Source organism: Lutzomyia longipalpis, chromosome 1 (genome assembly GCF_024334085.1).
Source record: "Lutzomyia longipalpis isolate SR_M1_2022 chromosome 1, ASM2433408v1".
In the NCBI taxonomy this organism is placed as follows: Eukaryota; Metazoa; Arthropoda; class Insecta; order Diptera; family Psychodidae; genus Lutzomyia; species Lutzomyia longipalpis.
The window spans coordinates 6,688,711-6,710,020 of record NC_074707.1 but is presented as its reverse complement, the minus strand read 5'-3'; the positions used below and the strand labels follow the sequence as shown (position 1 = coordinate 6,710,020).

Below are 21,310 nucleotides of genomic sequence, written 5' to 3'. Positions count from 1 at the left end.
GTAATAGTTCTAAACGAGAGCAAAATGGATATAGTATTTGCAATTCTCTCTTTTTCTAAATTTTCTTGTTTTATTAAGTTTCTCCACATGATTTCCATTACTAGCACACATTTATATATATAAATATAAAATTATAAAAGTCGTGAGAAAAAAAACTAGAACAGTTTTTACTCTCATTCAAATGCTACATCTCTTAGAAATTATAGGTGGGTATATCTTTTACCCAACATCCATTTCATCTGTTCTCTGACTTTTTTTCCATCAATGTGTGAATCTCTGTGCGAAAGCGGGAAGTTGTACGGGATAATGTTCAATTTCGTTGGAATTCTCCCTAATTATGTGCCATAGAATCTTTTTTTTTTTCAACCTTATATATTTTCCAACCTGGGAAATGTTAATGAACCTCAATAAATTCCAAATGAAAGTTTAATGATTAAACTAAAGGTACATATTTGCACTTATATGAAAGTAAAAGAAAAGATTTGAAAAGATTAATCAGATAGATGAAAAAAGTGCACAAAAGATTCTTATCTAATTCATTAGAGGGCTTTTTTTTCCACATATTACGGTATCCAACATAGAATTCTTTACCATCGTGCACGGTGAAAATGAAGTTGAAAGAAAGAGTTTGGGGAAATTGAAGATAGGTATGAATGGAGTGAGAAGAGGTTGAGAAAGTGCACCTACCGGGTGCTAATATAAAGAGAGAAAAAAAAGTATATTTTCTAATTAGAAAACTGAAATTCCTCAAAAGAGAATCATATAGGATTAATAATAATGGTGCTCCAATTAGCCTAATAAAAGGCCACATAATAACTGTCTGTTGTTGATTGTGAATGGACTCTTATTTCAATATTCTTCTCCCTAATTGGATTCTTCATAATATTGCAAGCAATAAGTCTCAATTTCACTTCTAGCGTGTAAAAAGAGATTTACTTTAATCTATCGCTCTCACCTGGGGCTCATTTTCGGCTACTTTTATGTGCAATGGAATGCATTGGACTATAAATTCGTGTTATATATAATATTGCTATATATGTAATGTATATTTTATTGTTTAAAATAAGTTTAACATGTTGGTTATTCCGCCTCTGCATTTCCATAACAATTCTCTAAACTAATATCGTGCCCACAACATCTAGCATTGTATTTTAATATTCTGCATAACACCTTATAGATAGATTTTGTACATATATCGATGACTTATTTGGATACCTTAAAACACATACCTAGAAAAGTTGATGTTGTTTGCTAAAAAACTGCTATATTTTCTCTTTTGAATACTTTGTAGTCACAATGACATATATTTTCTTTTTTAAACAATTCTTATTAATAAATAATTTTTAACTCTAAGAATCTTTTAATTCTCATTTCAACACATTTCAATTTACAACATTGCACTGGAAGAAATAAATAAATCAATGCACATGAAATGCATTTAAAACGGCATGAAATGCAATGAATTAAACACCGTATACCAATGATCTTTGCCACCTTTGAAATACATCTCGCGAAAGTTAATGATGTGTTAGAACTAAATCAAGAAATTGAAGCATATGTCGCCGAACACTCTCTATAAGTAGACAGAATGACAAACATTGTGCAAACGAATGTGCCATTTGAATCTGTTTCTCTCCAACATCTAATTAGTGTTCTTTCAATCACGTTGGGAGCATGGCATAAAGGTGTACATATGCCTTAACATAAACTTCTCTCTTCGACATGTTTGGGGATATTTGCCAGCAGTGGCAATTATCGGTGGCAAAGAGCGCATATGTAAGAACTTTCTTTTTCCTCTGTGGGCAATTTTCAAGCAATGACACAGTGGGCAAAATTATATACATACCCGCTAAAAATAATTTCGCATGTGCTAGAAAAGGTAATATGCACACGTTGAAATAAGATAGTACAAAAAAAATGGTAGAATTTGTGTGGAAAGAGATGGAAAAGATGGCTATGTTGTATAAAATGCTGAAAACCCACTTTAGGAGTCAACGAAAGCTTAGAAATCATCACGACATATTTTATTATTTTGCCACGTTTATGGGTCGAAAAATACACAAATCGATGTTGAAGATCGCTAGAGATCGATACGATATGTGCTGAAACATGACCATAATACACTCATGTGCATATGTGTACATGAGAAGAGGAGCATTTTGTGAGGAATATGCGGGAGGAGGAAGTATGGGGAGGATGTGATGGTGGAGGCTGTGTTGCAGAGAGATAAAATGAGATTACACATTAGAATAGTAGAAAATGGCTTTTGTAAGAAATTCATTGAAAAAGAAATTATATGGTGAGAGCGGAGTTTTAGTTTCTATGTAAAATACATAAATATATTTTGAGCAACATCAAAATCAGTGTGAAACGGTTTGAATCTGAAACGGAGATTGAGATAATGTTTAAAATGTTGTTTGTATATCGTGGAGATGGTGGGGTCGTCTCTTTTTGCTTGCATCTCCTGGGTAAACATCGACAGGGTGTCCTTATTACGAGGCAGCTCACTTGGCGCGAAGAGACGAAATCACTAAGAGACAAGGCGCGCATCTCATGTGAAATTGAATGTATTAAATGGAGTTGTGTGAAGATTGTTTAAATGCAGTCAATATAAATAATTGTTCCATATAGTTGGGCTACATGATGAATTGTTTCGTAGATCGGGGTGAGATTTCCGGATGCTGCTGGAGGAAAATCTGATCTCTGTCTCTCTCTCGCGGTACAACCTGTTGCATTTAGAGAGGCGGCTATACCATGTTTTGTGTTTGCCGGCTCTCACGCGGGACTCCACACTGTGCTCAAGGTGAAAAAGGAGACTATACCATGGGTGCCGATTGACGACGACACCTAGGCATCCAATGATGACTTCCATCTGGCGTAACCTGGAAAGCTGAGGTGCATACTCTTTTTTTTATCTTTGCTTTCGCACATCAGCCTGCATCGCGAGGTGACTTCTTTGGATACTTCTCAAGAAATGGCGCGCGCCAGAGAGAGAGAGAGAATCTTAACCCCGTGCAAGACAGTAGGTCTCACTACTAATGTAATATGCATATGCTCGAAAAATGTGCATTAGTTCGAGTTTTTAAAACGGTACATTCAACTCGCCGTTTATTTTGCGTTCATTTAATTCACATACATATATTGCAAATTATCTTGTGCACCACATATGCATCACACATAGCCAAACACATATTGCATATTTTCTTTCAGCGCGCAAACAGATCCAAACAACACATATTCCAATCACCCTTTAATCATATTCATGTCTCTATTTGTGGTGTACACCAGATGTATGTAAATTCAAGAATTTTATTAACCGTGCGGATTGGGACGTTTACTTCATAAGCCACCAAGCTCTTTTGCCTGAGGGCTTCTCTCAGATAAAGGTGAAATGTTTATTGAATCTACAAGTGTCGGAAGTGCAGCAAATTGGCAAATATATGTTTGTTTTTACGTCACTATATAACGAGTGGGTGAGAAAATACTCTAGCTAATTTTACAATCCAACTGTAATAAGTTCTAAAAGACTTTTCTTTTATTACTTGATCGAATATCCTGCTATTCGTGGAGGTGGGTTAATCACTGAATCTTATTTAGAATTTTACGTTTACTTTGGACTTACTTTTCGTGTAAATGTTTTCTTTTTTTGGAAAATTGTTCATAAAGAAATTTTTCTTGTTTTTTTGAGTCTTTAGAGCTTTTAAAGAATTTTCGTGGAACCTCTAACTCTGGAGAAAAAAAGTAGATCAATGAAAAGAAATTAGAACAGATAAAATTTCTAAACACGAAAACTTACCTTAATTATATAATTTTTCAAGACCTTAATAAGACACAAGGGAAAAAACGCATTTGAGAAATATTTTAATTAATCAGAAATCTCCAAATATGGTTTCTTCGTTGTGATGGTAAATAAATTAAAAGCGCCATCGAAGCCTATGTCATCATATGTTAAGATCTTTTTAACATAACCCTTCTGTATCACGATTTATGTAAATATGCTACGTCTGTGACCCATAGACATGCGTTTTTTTGTGTATAGGATTGAATATTTTACACACGTGATTAATGGTGTTGACTTGAGAAGTTGATAAATTTTCTTTATCTAAAAAAAAGTTTTTTTTTTATTTTAAATTGATACTCACGACTGTTGCTGATCGAAGCAACGATATGACATGAGCATAAATAAGGGCCATATGGATGGGAATGCTACCACACTGGGTGAGAAATCAATTTTATTGAAGGTGTAGAGCAATATACTCCACACATTGATTTATGCATGCAAATAAAAATATATCACCTAGTGAAAATTATTAAGTCCATTGGGAGATGCGTCATGGTTAAAGAGCAACATTAATCCAATTTGTAATTGGACCTTGGAGGCATTTTTGTGATGTTTTGCATCACTATAAAATGGGCTTTTACCCCATAAGAATGCAATGGATGCGTCATTTGAGGCTCAATACCTGCAATATATATACATATGTACGTATGTATATTTTATTTAAAGGCCCCATGCAATGGGAATCTTCTCAATGGGCATCGGGAGAAAGAAAGAGGATTGCACTATTCACCTAGTTGCTTGCAATTTTATTACATGGAAGTATGAACATACAATTTTGCAACACGATGTGGTGCTCTTTATCAATAAATTGCCCTACGCTGAAACAATCATCGTACGATGCCCGTAATAACCGTGGGTAGGTCAATCGAGCAACAGGGAAATAAGTCATCAATGCAGGATATGTTAATCGATGTCCATCATCGTCGATATTGTATAAACGCGTGCATCATCTCGTGTATCAAATTGAATATTGAACACGAAATCATAGGTTGCACTTTGGTACAATGCAATTCACCAATGTAACAGTTCACGAAGGTATTTTCCTCATTCATCTTCCCCTTCTTTCCCCCCCAACACTCAACCATTTTGGTTGGTAAAATGCACACAACTTCCCAAAGGCCGCAAGTTTTAAGTGAGAGAAAAACACTCTGATTCATTAATGATGGCATTCCTCGTGCCAGAATTTTCTCCTTTGAAGTATTGTCGACACAATTAATTGACTCCACCACATCTCATGTGGATTTCATTGCATACACGCCATGACATTGCAAATGCCACAATTTGATGTATTTTATATGCCATGAGAATTATTCGGGGTCACATTGAAATTTAAATATGTATGTCAATACTTTATGTTTAGTGCATATTTCGGTTTACATTACGGATTACTGCGGTGGAGGGTTCTTAATTGAAAAATTCCACCAATTGATGACATCATGAATGAATCATCTGGGTGAAAGAGTCACAGAGACTTCATGAAAAAAAAAAACTTCTCCACCTAAAGAATTCTTTTGCAATAACTTTGGTAAATTTATCTTCATTCTTTCAGCTTCTTCTTTTTTTTTCTTTGCCATTAAGACTTCTTCAATGAATTTTTATTGCAACCACCACGTTAAATGGATGTCTTTACTTTTCGTCTTAACATTTTAATGAAATCATAAAATTAACATGAAATTCGATATGAAAAAAAAAGAACTCCAGCAGGAGAGACAATCATGTTTCATGTGTTAAGTATGTACTTAGTTGCAGGTGCAGATGTGGGTCAAATGATGTATCCGGTGAATTGATTATTATTAAAAATGATTTATGACTTTCGGTAGTTTTTTGCTAATCAATACTGATAATTTGCAAGAATCTCTCAAGTCTGGATGGACTTTTTTCTGCTAAGACTCATTAAATTTTCTCTCAAGTTCTTCTTCTTTGAGAATATTAAGATAAAATAGAAGAGAAATTAATATTTTATGCAATAGCCATTTTTTTTTAATTCTTTAAAAACCTCCTCAACTATAATTAGTCAAATGAATTTGTAAACAAATTCATTCAGAGATAAAATTAAAACTTTTCTCGTATCACCCATCTTAGCCAGATTTTTTTTAGTAAATAAATTTTAAAATGTTTACCAAATTGCTGTTTGGATAATAATTCAAATTTAGCTAAACAAAATACCTCTAAAACGAAACCGTTACAAACTCCGAGTAAACTATCTCTAAATTAGTGCAAAAACATGGCTAAAAAATTCACTTTTGAGAAAGGTTAAAAACGGCGGCGAAAACCATCTAAAAGACTCCTCTAGTGCTAAACGCGAGATATTTAATCAAAATATTCGAAAAATGGCCAAGAATGGGGAATTTTTTTTGTTATTTTATGATTCTTATTCATTTAGAAGTCTGGTGCGCATAATTTATGACTTAATTGATTTGGTCTCTCAGAGATGAAAGCAGGAGCACTCTTTTGGTCAATTTAGCCAAATTCATTCGCACACAAATTGGTAGAGGTAAATAAAGTTGGTGGCACTCCTGTGGGGATTAAGACGTGCACGCGGTGATTTCTTTCTCTGGCCTTTCTTGGGTGTCTCACTTGTTCTTTTTTTGGGCAAAACTCGCGGAATATGTCACAGAATGAATCTCTTTCGCTCGTTCGGTGGATGAGAGCAATTCCCACTTTAATCATCTTAATTTCACGAGCTGCGGGTTCTCGCTGTCGGATTTCTTCTTCTTCTATTGGAATGTTATGTCTAATGATGAAAAGTGATGAGAAATGTTAATTAAGATACCAAACGAATTTGCACCGATTGTATCGGGGGACATACTTTATTGAGCATTAAATAAAACGGTTAAAAAGTGGTCAAAAATCTCATTCCTCACTTGACGTATGTTATGTACCTATATGGATGGTTCTCACACGTTCTTTTTTTCTTTAACAAAACATTAATGTAATTCTCGTGTACTTAATTGAGCCTTTCTCTGGATTTGCTCTGTGTGCTCCCATCAAAATGTACCCACTGCTGCGGGATTTCTGCTGTAGTACATACAAGTCAACATTACCATCGAGGTAGAACGACGAGGGAAGAAAAAAAACGAAAATGCTGCGCATATTCACTTTCATTGAACCTTATCGATGTACCGGAGAATTGATGGGTAGCATACTGGTCAGGGTTTTATGTAGTACATACAAAAGCTAAACCATTCTTGTTGTGAGAGTTAGTTTTGTATCTAATTAATATAAGTTTTGTGTGAATGCGTGACAAAGTCACAGTGAGATCATACTGATCTTATGCTCTCTCAGTGCACATATTCCCAATGATCTTTTGCATAAATGGAGAAAGGAAGCCATAAATATGACCTCATGCTCAAATCGATGATAGTTTCTTCTCCCCATAGTGAATTGCTCTTATACCTTTTTCCACTCCATGTGTACCCCACCTTATTAATATGCAAATCGGTTACTGCCAAAGCACACACAAGTTTATGGTCCTTTACCTTCATGGTGTGCATCTCGTGGACTTTTCTCGCAAAGCGACAGAATCGCTGATCTCGTTGTCGTCGGCAGTCATTGCGCGCGGGTATGTACTATCATATGGATCTTACGGGTTAAGTCCACACGAGTTTTCCTCTCACCCAAAAATAAATTCATAAACTTACATTCACCTTGTTGAAAAATTCTTCAGCTTCTCACCAAAGAGGATTCTCATTTTGTGCTTTTTACATACACACTCCGCAAGCTTCTTTTGATGATTGTTTGTCCGCGAAATGGTTCTTTTGCTGTACTTTTAAGAGCTTTGGAGATATGTTGTATTTTGTGTTTAATTATTATGTATTTTGATACCCTTGAAGAGATGATAGAGAATAATTGTTAAATTTTAAAATAAAAATGAGAACATTGTGAATTCTCTCAAGGAGCAATTCTTATAGAATGCAAAAAACGAATTAAGAGAATGCTCACGAAAGATTAAAAAAAAAAACAAATATAAATGATACACACTCCTCCAGTTTCAGTCTAGGTCATGGATGGACCAAGTAAATTCAGCCAAAGAAAAAGCAATCCATATAGGAGGATGGTATCCCCCTTCCCCCTTCCTACATATTTTGAGAGATCTCGTGCGCGTGTGCCTCACATTTCCTAATGCCACCGGTAAAATTTATGCACGTAAATCCACTTGCTAAGTAACATGTCCCGAAAGGGGAGCAAACAGCGCAAAAACGCGGCTAGAGCATGAAGTCATGGATGGCATCGCTCCGGGTGCGCACTGCATTGAAAATTGGGATTCATATTTCATATTTAGTACGTGTACATGACATTTTCACGAGCTTGTGTGTCTCTCAAGTTGGTGCTTTTAAAATGAGTAAAAGAGATAAAAGACACCACCAATGAGCAAGAGACTTTCATCTGTGAACTAATTACACACCATCTTCGTATTCAAAGTGTTTCTTTATTTTTTTTTCTTCTTACCTATATGGGTTTTTCTTCTTTATGAATGAGCTATGATGGTGGAGAGGAGAGTATGCTCCTCATGGGGCCATTATATGTACACCACGGCTGTCCTCACAGTGTGGGGCCCATCGCGAGAGTGCATTGCGCATAATTTTTGCAAAATGCAAAGTATATTTTCACCAAAATTGTGACAGAGAAGAAGGTGCTCAACATTGCTCTCTCGTGATGCTTTCCCATTCACATGTGGGGGTATAATGTGTATGTTGCAGCAGTACAAAACAATATTCAAATTATTCCATCAGTATTCCAGTCAGCATCATTATAGTCACATTAATTGACGATATGTATTTGTGTCAATATCGCAATTATGGAAATTTTTAATTATTTTGCTTTTAACCGTAGTACAAGCGGAAGATACCATCTTTATTGCTCCGTTTTTTTTTTCTTCGCACCATTTACATGATATGTAATACATATGTAGGTATGTTAAAGGTATCAGTTTCCACCACAGATGCAAAAGAAGAGGTGCACTTGCGTCCCTCTCCACTCTGTCTCTCCCAATGCTTATAAACGCCTCTGCTTATCTTCTCAATGAATAATATCGATAATTAAGTCTCCTCTTGGGTTCTTGGGAGATTCAGAAGCAACTCAATTAACGTCCTTCGCGACTACGGAAGATTTTTCTCAACAAAATGCATCACCTTCATTATAAATGGTGTATTTGAATTTATTTTAATTTAACTCATATCTTGTTTTATCACTTCATCCCCTTTTTCAATGCCATAACCAATTTCAATGGCTTATGGCACACACATGTGCACCTAGTGTTAATTATGAGGTGCTCAAATTTCAAAACCTACACCTTGTGCAACATGTTTTATGACCACTGAGGTTCTTTTTTTTTCTTTATAATTGTCTATATATAGCACAAACCTTTGAGAGGGGAAAAGAAGTAACTATAAATACATATGTACATATGTAGGTACCTATATTACTTTTTTTACAGTTACAAAAAAAAGAAAAAGGTAAATTGTGCGTCCTTACTTGAAATTCATTGCGACATTGCCTCGGTCATCATTACGTAATTTCAAGAATATTTAACCAATTCAGAGAGCCGCGGGAGCAATTAAAATTCTCCAAGAAGTTGTCATTTCTTCCGCAAGTTATTCGACTTCTTTTCCATTTCACTCTACGTGTACAGGTACACATTGCTGGTGCAAAATAATATATATTCTGCGTGTCTGCAAAAACTTGATTTTGCTAAAATTAATCTCCATGCGAAAGTGATAGTTTTTAAAACTTGATTTGGAACATCTCTTCAAATCTCCTCTCTTCGATCAACTTGGGTTGCACACGCAAAGATGAGGAATTACCTGTAGGAAGAAGAAGCAAAAAAAATGAAAGAAAGAAAGATCACCGTCAACTTTTTAAGACAATTTTGTGAATTTGCTGTACTTTTCCCCCTAAACGCTATATCAAGTCAATGGATCTTTCATTGGATACCCATCTTTTTTTAGGCGTGCGCGCGCGCGACGAGAGAACGGGACGCATCCCAGCTGAGAAAATGAAAGAAATTCCACCTTGTGGATGGAAAGAAAGAAATAGTTTAGGAAATTACTGGGATGAATGGGTTAGGTTGATGTTGTTGTTGTGTATATATGAAAAACGGTTTCCATCTATAGTACAATGTATAGTTATAATGTTTCGTGCTCATGGAAAATAGTGCGATTGCCACTTCAACTGGTTTACTTTTGTAAAACATTTTATAATACAAAACCTAATTGCAAATCATAAATTTGCCCAATGAAGGAGGTGATTATTTGTAGCGCGGGTCGTTATATATCTCTCAAAATGGTTATTTAGATCAAATGTTGAAGTCGCGGAATTAAACTTACAGGAGAGGTACCACACCATGCTTTTCTCTCTGTTTGAAAATATGGTGAAATGCATGGAGAAAAAATTTTAAATTACGTGTGATTCGCTTTCAAGATGTTGAATTTAAATTACTTCCATCGAGTAAATATTGGTGGTAACATTTTGCAATTGGAGAAAAAAGATCCCTAAACACACTGTTAAAGTTTACACAACGTGTAACCACAGAAACTTGCTATTTAGTATGGTATAAATGAAGGAATAAAATGCGAAAAAATGTACAATACACTTGAAAAATCATAAACTTCCAACTAAAGGTTAATTTACCATACTCAAAGACACCTTAACCTTTATAGAAAAATTACCATTTTATGATCTTGTTGGGTATTGTAGTCTTTTTTTTTGCACTCTTGTTCGGTGAAAAAAATTCTCAATCTTATCTGACAAAATTAGTGTAAGTTACATACATAAAAAACAAAACTATTTTAACCGGAGAAGCTCATTTAAAAAATATTTTAGTTAAGAAAATTGTTTTTTAAACCTATTGTTTCGTATTCTTAAGGAATGTCATATTATTTTATTTATTATATATAATTAAAGCTTCAGAGTGATAAAAATGCATTTTTGCATAATTTTCTTTGTCATAACTCAAAACAAGAACACTTTAAACCGTCCCTTATACTGTGTTGTTAGCGTTCTTTAAAGATTTTCTTTTTTGCGCGATAGACTTTTCGTTCTTTGCGTGATAAATTTATAGGAATGTACCAACATAGGCGTGGTTAATTTATTTAAAACCATCGTTGTTGGAAGTTTATGAAGAACAAAAAATAAACAGTTTTATTGAGATGTATCTATATAATCAATTTTTGCAAAAATTTACAATCAAAAAGTAATTGGGTTTGCATCAATTGATTCTTCATGTTTAAACTGTTTTATAAATGATTGCGATATCATCTTGCGGAATAATTTCTCAAACTCAATGTTTCAACTTCTTTCACCTGAGCATGTTTTGTTGTTGTTGTTTTATTAAGAGCAATTGTAAATACATTTAAACAACATTTTATAATGAGAAATGATTCTTATCTTTTGGGTTGCTCTTATTGTAATGATTTTTTCGTGTTATTTAAATGTAACTTCCGCTGAATTCGCTGGTACGGAGCCGTGCAAATGCAAAAATTGTAACACATGAACTCATCTTGCTTTCGGTCCACTTCTTTCTTTTCTTCTCTTCGTTATAATTAAGATTTTTGCCCAAAAACATGTTGCCCCAAGGAAAACACGACGTTCTCTATATTATATTCTCAAAGTGAGAACATAAAGAAATTGTGCGAGGAAGTACTTTAGAGGAGGAGGAGGTTATGAAAGAATCCCGAGATGAAAGAGCCCCATCGTGTTGAATTTAAAGACTATCACTGTCGAATTCAATATAAATGATGATTTTGCTCTATATTGCAAATATGAGATTTTCTTCTTTTTTTCTTTTTCTTTCGACATACCTATAAACGTTCTCCATTCGGTACATCACACAGCACCAAGATAGTCGGAGAAAAATGTGCCCGAAGGTGCTAACAGTAGACAATGAAATACGACATGTATGTAATTTTATCATGCATAGAAAGTCGTTAATTCTTTAAGAGTTTAACGTCTCTATATTGAAAGTACTGGCGATGGTTGAAATATCTATTATTATTATAAATAGTCATATTATTATTGAATAAATGATAATAAAATCTCCATTGAGTTCATAACATTCACCTTCGAGGAGTTTGCATGCGCACCTCTCTCACTCACTTCCATTTTGCCATTCTCTATAGCAATTTAATTGATATTCAAATTGCCCAGGATACGCATCTCGTAAAATAAAGACAAAGTGATCAATCAAATTAAGAAGAATCATCCGGCATTTTGCACAGAGATATTTGCAAGGCAGTAGGGGATTGTGTCGCGCATACTACCTCTCGCAGGTACCTATATACTACCTTGAGGTGCATACAAAAATTGTTTTTTTTTTCTTTTTGTAAATTGAAAGAAGAAAACAGCATGAGATCATTGCGCCATTTCCACAAAACCAATAACTTTTTCACTGCCAACAAACATACTCCAGATTGTGGATTATGCTTCATAAATTTCCAATTCCACAACGGACGCGCTCAATGTATGCATATGGGAGTTAGGAGAAAGGGAGATTAAGAGATTGCAAGAAGTTGATATGACCGTGCGCCAATACACCAAGTACGCCCACGACACTTGGGGTTCACCTCCTCCCCGCATAAATACATATATATGTATGTATGTAGCATAAATAGAATATTAATGAGATCCATTCGCGACTATGGCACCAATCGACAGCACGACGGAATTCACATGCGGTTGGCAAATTATGGTCAAACAGAACAAAATTCCCTCCACACCTGATGGAGCACAGGGTTGTGGCAAACGTTGGACACAAAATATTGTTGGTAATTATTTATTATTAAAGTGGAAGGCGAGTCATTATTCAGATTCATTTGCTTTATAAATTAATCCTAATTCGCGCTTGAATAAATTATTGCATCAAATGTGTTGTGTGGAAGATTGGGCAGACAGTCGGTAAATCCTGCGCGGGGGCTGATCATTAATCGATTATTTTATTGTGACCAGTGGAATAGTTTAGAGAGGGTGCGTTGGTGATTAAACTAAAAGGTAAGACACCTTAGGTTCCAAAAAAATATTTTCAGAAATTAGAAAAAAAATCAAACATTTGAATAAATGTCAACCGTTAGGAATAGAACACATAAATGTTAAACGTCAAAAAATCAATGTCAAACGTTAGAATTTAACAGATTGTCAGAAGTTCGAATTCTTCTCAGTCGTTCTTTTTAATTCATAGCATTCTTTGAATAAAAAAAAATGTTTTCCCGAAACAAATCCCTTGAATAAATTTCCGACTGTTATCCGGAATTTTTGAGAAAATTATACCAGAAATTTTTTAATGATCCTATTCACCCAAATTTTTTATAATTCTAGTTGTAATTCTTTTCTTTACTTCTGTTTAATTAAATCAAAACATCTATTCAATGCTTAGAGACGAATCTCTGTTTGAGAAAATATTTGATACATTGCTCACCTGTGAAGAAATTAGAAGCCCCCGGTTGACCCCGGATGGCGGAGGTATGATTTTGCACACTATCCATAAGGTGGAGAAATTTACTTGTGAAGGGGAGGTGAGAGAAGTGTGGTGTGCTGTATTGAGAGAAGAGATGCATTTGAGCTTAATGATTGTCGTCAATTATCTGCTAAAGAATTGCAATCTAACATAGAGAGGAGAGGCTTCTCTTCCGCAATGGGTGTAAGAATAATATTTTTACTCCCTAATTCCCCTTTGGCCGCACCATCATGGTCCATGATGGGTATCTATATCCTACACACAAGTGTCTATTTGCACATAACAGCCTCCGAAAAGCGTTTGTAGGCATAGTGCATATGGGGTTCTCTCGCGGTAGCTAATGCAGCGTATATCGGTGGACGTTTCTTTCCTCTAAATGGAGTAGAGTCACGTCACTAATGGATTGGCATTGACTATGGCAAGTCTTGAAGTTGACACTGAAGAACTCTTAAAAGTGATCAGAAAGCCACTGTAGCCGTGCTATTTTATTTCCTCCCTGCAATCGCGCGCGCGCACTGTGTGTATGGTGCTCAAATGGGAGAAAATTAAATAAATTTCCATACTGCCAGCATCTCGTGCACATACTGACACAATGCGAGAAGAAATTAACGATGGAATTGTACGGAAGAATGGAGATAAGTTGAAGCCTTCAGTCAAATGAGAATTAATTGAATTCCTGTTTAAAAGTTTTGTAATAAGCTCCTCAAATCTTCCATATCATCTCTATATGTATACAACACCACATTTATAAGATTATGCTCCGAATGAAAACAATCTTTGCGATTGAGATCATTTGATTGGCACGATAAAAGGTTTTCTCGTTCTTTTTTTTTCTTTCTTATTCATGTTCCTTCCTCATCGCACAAGAGAGCCCACCATGAGACATTTCATATTCTAATGCTCACAAAAATCCCAATTTATACAACCTTTCACATTTCCCCAGAATGTTAAGCATAATATTCTTTAGGCAGTGTGGTATGATTATCAAGATGGGAAATAATCAATTTTACTTTGACTGAGAATGCGCGCAAAATCCAACAAACAAAGATTTTCATTCATGATCATCATTTTCATTTTGATTTTGTCTTCTATATCAACAGCAATGAGAACGGATGAATTGGGCGAAAGAGAACAAAAAGTGGCACCTCATCAATGGGATATGTTGTATCAAGAAAACGCCAGGAAATATCAAATCTTATACATCCCGCAGATTAAGAGATCAAGATTATGTGCGGAGAGCTTTTATTTATATTTCTCATGTTAAATGCTCCACAATTGCAAATTATGTATTGAGAAATCAACAAAATTTCTTCATTGAAAGAAGAAACATTCAGCAAACGCACGACAAACTGTCGGGTATGAAAATATACAAAAATTAATAGTAATTTGTTAAGATTTGTAAATAATGAAAAAGTGATCAATTTGCTGTTTCTCTTGCTGCAATTTTCATGCACAACACTCCCCATGATTGATGTTTACTGGGTGACACGCACAAGAAGGAATTCCAAGTAAAAGACAAACACCACACATTTGCCATCTTTTCAAATTCTTAATGATTTTTTCTTCGGCGAGTAAAAGAAAGAACTTCTTGCGTGCATTCTCCGCAGAGAGACCCACTGTTTGAGCACGCATCCATGGCGTTTTTCTCTTTCTTGTTCAATTGATTGGAGAGCAAACAGATTATTAGGTGTTTTGCAAGTTGAAAACCTATAATTATGATCATTTTTTTTCTCTCTTTAAACTCTCATGCTACTCTAAAAAAAGAATTCTTTAAACTCCTGAGGGAGTACGGGTGTTAAAAACTCAGATTTATTTATTTGTGTCTTTGTCTATTTATAGCCTTTAGGTTTTTTCTTATATAGTTAGTAGCACACTTATATTAACAAGGTAGAGCAGTTAAATGTTTCGTGCTTAACTCTTTTATGTCCACAATAGCTAATGCAGTGAAATTCCTATTTATTTTGCCATAATTCTGAATATTCTTGTTAGTTGCAGAAAAGTTATTCGTTTTTCAAGGCAATTCTCTATTAAGGTTTGCGTTGAAAAAATTTAAAATTCCGCCACGAAGTTTAGGGACGTCAAATAAAAATTTAATTAATTCTGTTCATTTTTCTTTGAAATTCTTGCTTGATAACTGATGAATTCTTGCGGAATAAATTGCTACCAATGCTAGCTATAGGTAGTTAATAGATAGAACACTATTTCTTTTAGATGAAGAAATTAATTAAAATACTTCCCTCTGGGATATTCTTTTCACGCAATTTTTATGACCCAATAAAATCACAAAATTTAGCTACTCACAGGATGCCCATGGCAAGAGAGAAAGAGGAGAAAAAAATTTGCCTGACCTGCACATCTGTGTGAAGTCCCTCACCTCACAATGTTACTTTTTTTTCGGAGGGGCAAGAAAACCCACAATTTGTCTGTTTCACGTTGGCTTCCCTTTTGAGTGGCGTGTATCGTAAATCATTCATTGGGTGTTTCTCTTAAAAATGCGTGTGATTGACCTCAAAGAGCGGGAATTACCTGTGTTTGTGCCCAAGCAAAATCTGTACCACTTGTTGGTATAGAGCATTCCCTTTGTGCCCAAAAACTCTAAACACGAGCATTTTCTCTTCTTGTCCAATTCCAGCACACTCTGACCGGGCACAGCGGGAAGGTAATGGCAGCAAAGTTTCTCAGTGAGCACACGAGGGTGGTCACGGGTAGTCACGATCGCACGCTCAAGGTGTGGGACCTGCGGAATCGCGCCTGCATTGAGACAAAATTCGCTGGCAGCAGTTGCAATGATCTCGTCACTACGGACGGGTCGGGATCATGCATCATCAGTGGGCACTTTGACAAGAAAATTCGCTTCTGGGACACACGCACGGATTCCTCATCCAATGACATTCTCCTCTCTGGACGCGTAGCATCACTTGATCTCTCGCGCGACTGCAACTACCTCCTATGTTGTGTCCGTGATGACACAATTAAAATCCTGGATTTACGTATGAATAACATTGTCAAGTCCTTCAGTCATGATGGCTTCAAGGTTGGATGTGATTGGTCACGGGTCTCCTTTAGCTCCGATGGAACATACATTTCGGCAGGTTCCGTCGATGGGGGTGTCTACATTTGGAATATCTCAGGACGTCTCGAGAATATCCTCAAGGATCACTCGTAAGTACCACCGCAACATTCTTTCCTGCGCGCGAGATTTGCATGCATTTCGTATTACATATTAGAAGCACTTTTGTGTAAATTATTGTGTAGTTTGTCTCAATTTGCACGTTTACGTGACTAATTTACCTTGTTGAATTTAACATTTTATTGTAAAATCTAAAAAAAATAGGTCGTTGATCTCTTTTCAACCCTTACACACTTAAAATTGAGCACTAAAACCTTTTCTAGTGTATCCTCGTACTATGAATCAGTACTATCTGTTTTAATTTCTTTGTAAATTCGTTTCTATATTTATTTGTATGTCCTGTAGATTTTTCTTAATTTTATTTATCTATTTTCCACGTCTGTTACTAAAAAAAAATTTTTTAAGTGGTGTCAGTATGAGTTTTGCACTTTTGCGCGATTTTTAATTATTTTGCAAAAGAAAACAAGTTTTTTCGTCTTCTTCATCGGGGTTAAGAACAATTAAATCAATGGGAAATAGAGTTTTAGATAATTTTTCCCAAGAAAGTCAGTTGGAAGAAAAATTCCAGCATAAAAATGAAACATTTGATCTCTTTATTTATCTTCATTTTACCAATTTATTAGCTTTTCAAAAAGAATTAGTTCAAGGGTTGTACTTAAAACTTTTTTGCTATAAAATTAATTCAACAAACTCCTCGACGATTTTCTTTAATGAATTAAAAGGCAAAATTTTTTTTTTAAATAAATTTTATTCACTCTTCCATACAAGTTTACTTACAAGAAATTTCTTTAAAAATAAATTTGAAATATCATTTAATTGAATATAAAAGGTCAACATAATACATATTAGTTTTTTTTGTTTTTTGTTTTTTAAGATACATAATGGCACTTTTTTATTCAAGTCTTGTTGCCTTATTTTTTACTTTAAATTGAAAATCAATGGGATTGCGTAAAGAATGGGTTTACGGCGCAGTTTTATCAATTTATATAAATCACCAAAAGGGGTTACGGAGAATCCTTTTGTTTCTTTGCCAAATTCGGACAATATGCAGCGACGCGGGTCAATTAGCGATGGTAAAAGCATGGAAATCTTGCACTGTATACACAAAACTAAAAAAATGTCTGTGATGAATGGATAAATTGTATATAAAATGACCATTCTGTTGTGTGTAAATCATGAGGAATGGCACATTTTTTGGCAGGTCTGCAGTTACAGCCACATCCTGGCACCCGTTTAGTTCGGTCCTCGCCACGGTGGATCGTTCAAAGAAGTGCACAATCTGGGCTGATGCCTGACCGCAATTGCATGCTTGCTGATGTGACTCCTCTTCCTCCGGCGTCAAAAGTTTTGCGAAAAATCAATTAGCAGAAAAATAAAAGAAAAGGTAAAACAACTCCAAGAAATTTAAGGAAAAAAAATCAAATAAAATGTGGATTGAATACAAATTCTCCCGTTGGGCAATGTTAATATGCTCACTCATCTCCTTTGCAGATTTCAATCATCCTATATATGTATATTTTCTTAAAATAATGATTGAAAAAGAAGTTTTTTTTTACAACAGCAGAGTATATATTGCGCTGTTTTGGACGTTGATATTTTTTTACATCACAAAATTATATATTGTTTTTCTTAACTATATACATAATATTTACTTTCAAACTCCTCAAGAAAAAAATCCCGAAAACAACCATGTACAGTTATGTAAAGTGGATTATTAAACATTTTTACCTTTTTTGGTTATATATAAACAAAAGCATAAGATATATAATTTTTCTTGCTCCTTTTTTGCCAATTTCTTTTTCTTTTTCAAACAATCTTCTTGTAATCTTAAATGCACAACATTACTGTTCTGGATCTTTCACCAATCCTCCTGTCTCTCCTGCATTGCCTTTTATGTATCCAACCCGCGCGCGGTGAATCACAATTTCGACAATCCCGTGTCTTCGGACGTGAATGTAACCAGTTTTCTCACTTCATTGAATTTCGGGTGGTTCTTGTCTTTCATGAGCTTGAAGATGATACTTTCACTGGTGGTAATGTGGCATCCAATCTCTCTAAGGCGTTGCAATGCAATTGCACGATCCTCAAGGGAGCGGGACATGGCACAGTCGGCAGCGATGTGCACTTGATAGCCCATCTGTGTGTGGTGGAAGATGGGGCGAAAAAGAAAAGAAAGAGAGAAAATGCTGAATATGCGGAAGGTGGCTTTTGATAATTTGTTAATTGGTTTGAAAAAGTAAATGAGATATTTTCAAGTCGAGATATTAATCACATGAGACCGCAAGTGCAGGTGCTCGTTTTTTTTTCACCTGTGTAATATGTAGAGTGTTGGTATATATAGGTTTTAAGCAAAGCGTCGGAAAGAGAAGAGAATTTACTCGCGCACAGAAGATGCTGTGAGAAATCCCTTATAAGTATCGTGATTTCATGTAGTTCCTTATCACACACAATTATGTTTTAAATGGTATAAATCTATGGAATTCACATACTTTGGTACTCACTATGTAATAGATTAGGGACAACTTATGGCTCATTTGATAAAATAAACTACTGAAAATTCTACACTCTCCCCTCTGACTACATAATCTGATTTGCAACATTGTAACTGCCGCATGTTGTGAGAAGAGAGAGAAAGATCTCAATACAATGATTGCTTATAGCCCTTTACCTACTTCTTTAATTAAATTTACCTTCCTGCCAAAGTCCTTCTTTTACGAGATCACACTCTTTCAATCTTCTCCATCAAAGAATTCACCAAGAAATTGCACCCAGATGATGCTATTGAAGCTCAAACAATTTACGTTTTACTCTCTGACTGAATGTACCCACTTGAGGGCAGAGGAATCAAGGCAAAAGAATCAAGTGCAATCTCCATCAAAAATCCCAAAGGCGATGATGAATGAAAATAAATCACAACCCCCCCTCGTAACATATCATATTTCATTAAAGAATTTTTGATTCATTTCCCAATAAATCATTTGCATAAGTATTTCCTGCGAAATAAACCCGTAACCTGCTTTATTTCTCGAGAATCTTATGCAGTTCTTCACACTTCATCAAGAGATATTTAAAAAGAATAAGAAAAAAATCTGCCAGTTGTGGATACTCATCCCATAACACTTGAAATGAAATAAATCTGTCTCTCAGGTTTATTTCTTTTACAATATATATTTTTTCCTTTATACTCTCCTTAAGTATGAATTGGTTTCGAGATAAAAACGACGCGGAATCCCTCCAACGATTGAACTACAATTATGTGGCAATTAAGGTCAGGTAATTGTAGATCTTTTCTCCTTGTTTTGAGTCTTTTGGTGACAATTACGAAAAGATTGCATTTTCACGGGGTGATTAAGATGCCACAGCACTGTGGCATCTCCACTCTTTACGAGTATTTATGAGACTGACTTATTTAATTTATTGTCTCATGAATAATACGTGTTTTAAATTACGCCAATGGATGGAAAACAATCATATAATACGCGCGCTGTTTTTTATTATTGATGTGTACCGCAGATAATTTCTTTTTCTATAAATAAATCTCTTAAATTGATTGAAAAACTTGAAATGAACAAATTAAAAAATTTTATTCAAGGTTCTCTATAGGTATATTTATAAAGCTATGCTTCAAATATAGAGCGTAGGTATTATTAAATTATTCTTGTTCCGTCCTCTATTGTAAAGGATCAAGAATCTTTATTTAAGATGATCTAAAACTGATCTTATTGAAATTCCTTGCTTTTTATTTATGCGACGTTTTGGAAATTTTTTTTTCTACTTCCTCGAGCATCAATAATTTGGGAATCTTTCGATCAATTTCTTGGTCACTCTTTGCATCCATTGGACAAAACTTCCGTTTCTCATCACCATAGCTTATTGACAATAAATTTTGAATTAATTAGTCTGGACTCCTTGCTTGCCCAACACTCGTATAGTCTTTGATTTTCTTCAAATAAACCCGACAACAAACATGAAGGTGATGATTAGTTTCCATTAGTGAGTATAATGAAGAATATAAATGATTAGATGTAATTGTGATCAGGACATGGACAGGACATCATTGTCTTCAACTCACATCGCACATATCAATGGCAGTCTGTTCCAGACAAATATGTGATTCCAGACCAAAGAGGACGATGGATTCCAAGTCTCCGGGAAAGAGTTCCTTCACCTTATTTCGCATTTCAGGTGTTGCCATACTGAAGAGTGTCTTCCCGTAAATCATCTTAGCATGACTTACGTCCAAGTCTTTAACAATTCTTCCCAATTTCTCTGGATAGTGTTCCGAAACGATTAGTGGCACCTCCAAATGTTTGCTGGCTGCAACCTTAAGAAGAGAAAAGTTCGTTAAATTTGAAAACTTGCACGTAGCGCCAATAGTGGTGGGTATACGAAGATATTGTGATATTACCGGTGCCATCTAATGGAAGGTTGGCTTTATTGGATGAAATTGAGAGAAAATAATCCTTTTTTAATATAAAAAAAAAGAATCATAAAATCTTTCAATTTCCACCAATATTACCTGATAATTCTGATAAGATTCTATGATGCCATAATGGTGTTATGAGATGTTATGCGAGGGTATAGGTAAGGGGAGTATATTTTTATTACCAATTTCTTACTGTTGTTGACCATTTGATCAAATAACTTCATCCCAGGTTTAAATTTATCCTGGATGTCACACAACAGGAAGAGGGTCTTCTTAATATCAAGCTGCCCAAGACGTGCCAATTGACGAGCCATTGCTGACGAAGGGAATTTAAATGAAAAATTTACGCACAAAAACAATTCACAAGGTCACGCGATTTTTATATGCTGCACAGTCAGGCAGGCAACTGTTCCCATGCGCAGAAAAATGGTAGCAACATGGCTGCCAATTGCCACATTATGCTGA

General features: G+C 35.1%; 2 protein-coding genes across 3 annotated transcripts in view; one reads left to right on the top strand and one right to left on the bottom strand.

Annotated features, from left to right (window-relative positions):
• LOC129786760 (autophagy-related protein 16) overlaps positions 1-18,172 on the top strand; it is a 125,803-nt gene extending 107,631 nt beyond the window's left edge. Inside the window, exons 5-6 of one of the 2 annotated variants that reach the window (XM_055821976.1) lie at positions 15,922-16,451; positions 17,621-18,172. In XM_055821976.1, coding sequence (XP_055677951.1) covers positions 15,922-16,451; positions 17,621-17,714 — 624 coding nt within the window. In that variant the 3' untranslated portion in view covers positions 17,715-18,172. Of the gene's footprint in view, positions 1-15,921; positions 16,452-17,599 lie in introns of both variants that reach the window. The other variant, XM_055821975.1, reaches the window with a different exon arrangement.
• Positions 17,148-21,256, bottom strand: LOC129786763 (isochorismatase domain-containing protein 1). The gene is made up of 3 exons (XM_055821980.1): positions 21,028-21,256; positions 20,492-20,743; positions 17,148-18,556 (listed from the first exon to the last, which is right to left on the bottom strand). The coding sequence occupies exons 1-3, from the start codon at positions 21,157-21,159 to the stop codon at positions 18,338-18,340; spliced, it is 603 nt and encodes a 200-aa protein (XP_055677955.1). The 5' UTR covers positions 21,160-21,256; the 3' UTR covers positions 17,148-18,337.
• Between the last annotated feature and the right edge of the window lie 54 nt (positions 21,257-21,310).

Bases quoted from the DNA above. Each gene is read 5' to 3' on its own strand.
- LOC129786763 (XM_055821980.1), bottom strand. From the start codon at position 21,159: ATGGCTCGTCAATTGGCACGTCTTGGGCAGCTTGATATTAAGAAGACC. The intron at 20,744-21,027 runs GTAATAAAAATA...TCTCTTCTTAAG, and splicing joins TCAACAACAGTAAGAAATTG to GTTGCAGCCAGCAAACATTT. The intron at 18,557-20,491 runs GTGAGTTGAAGA...CACCACACACAG, and splicing joins CTGCCATTGATATGTGCGAT to ATGGGCTATCAAGTGCACAT.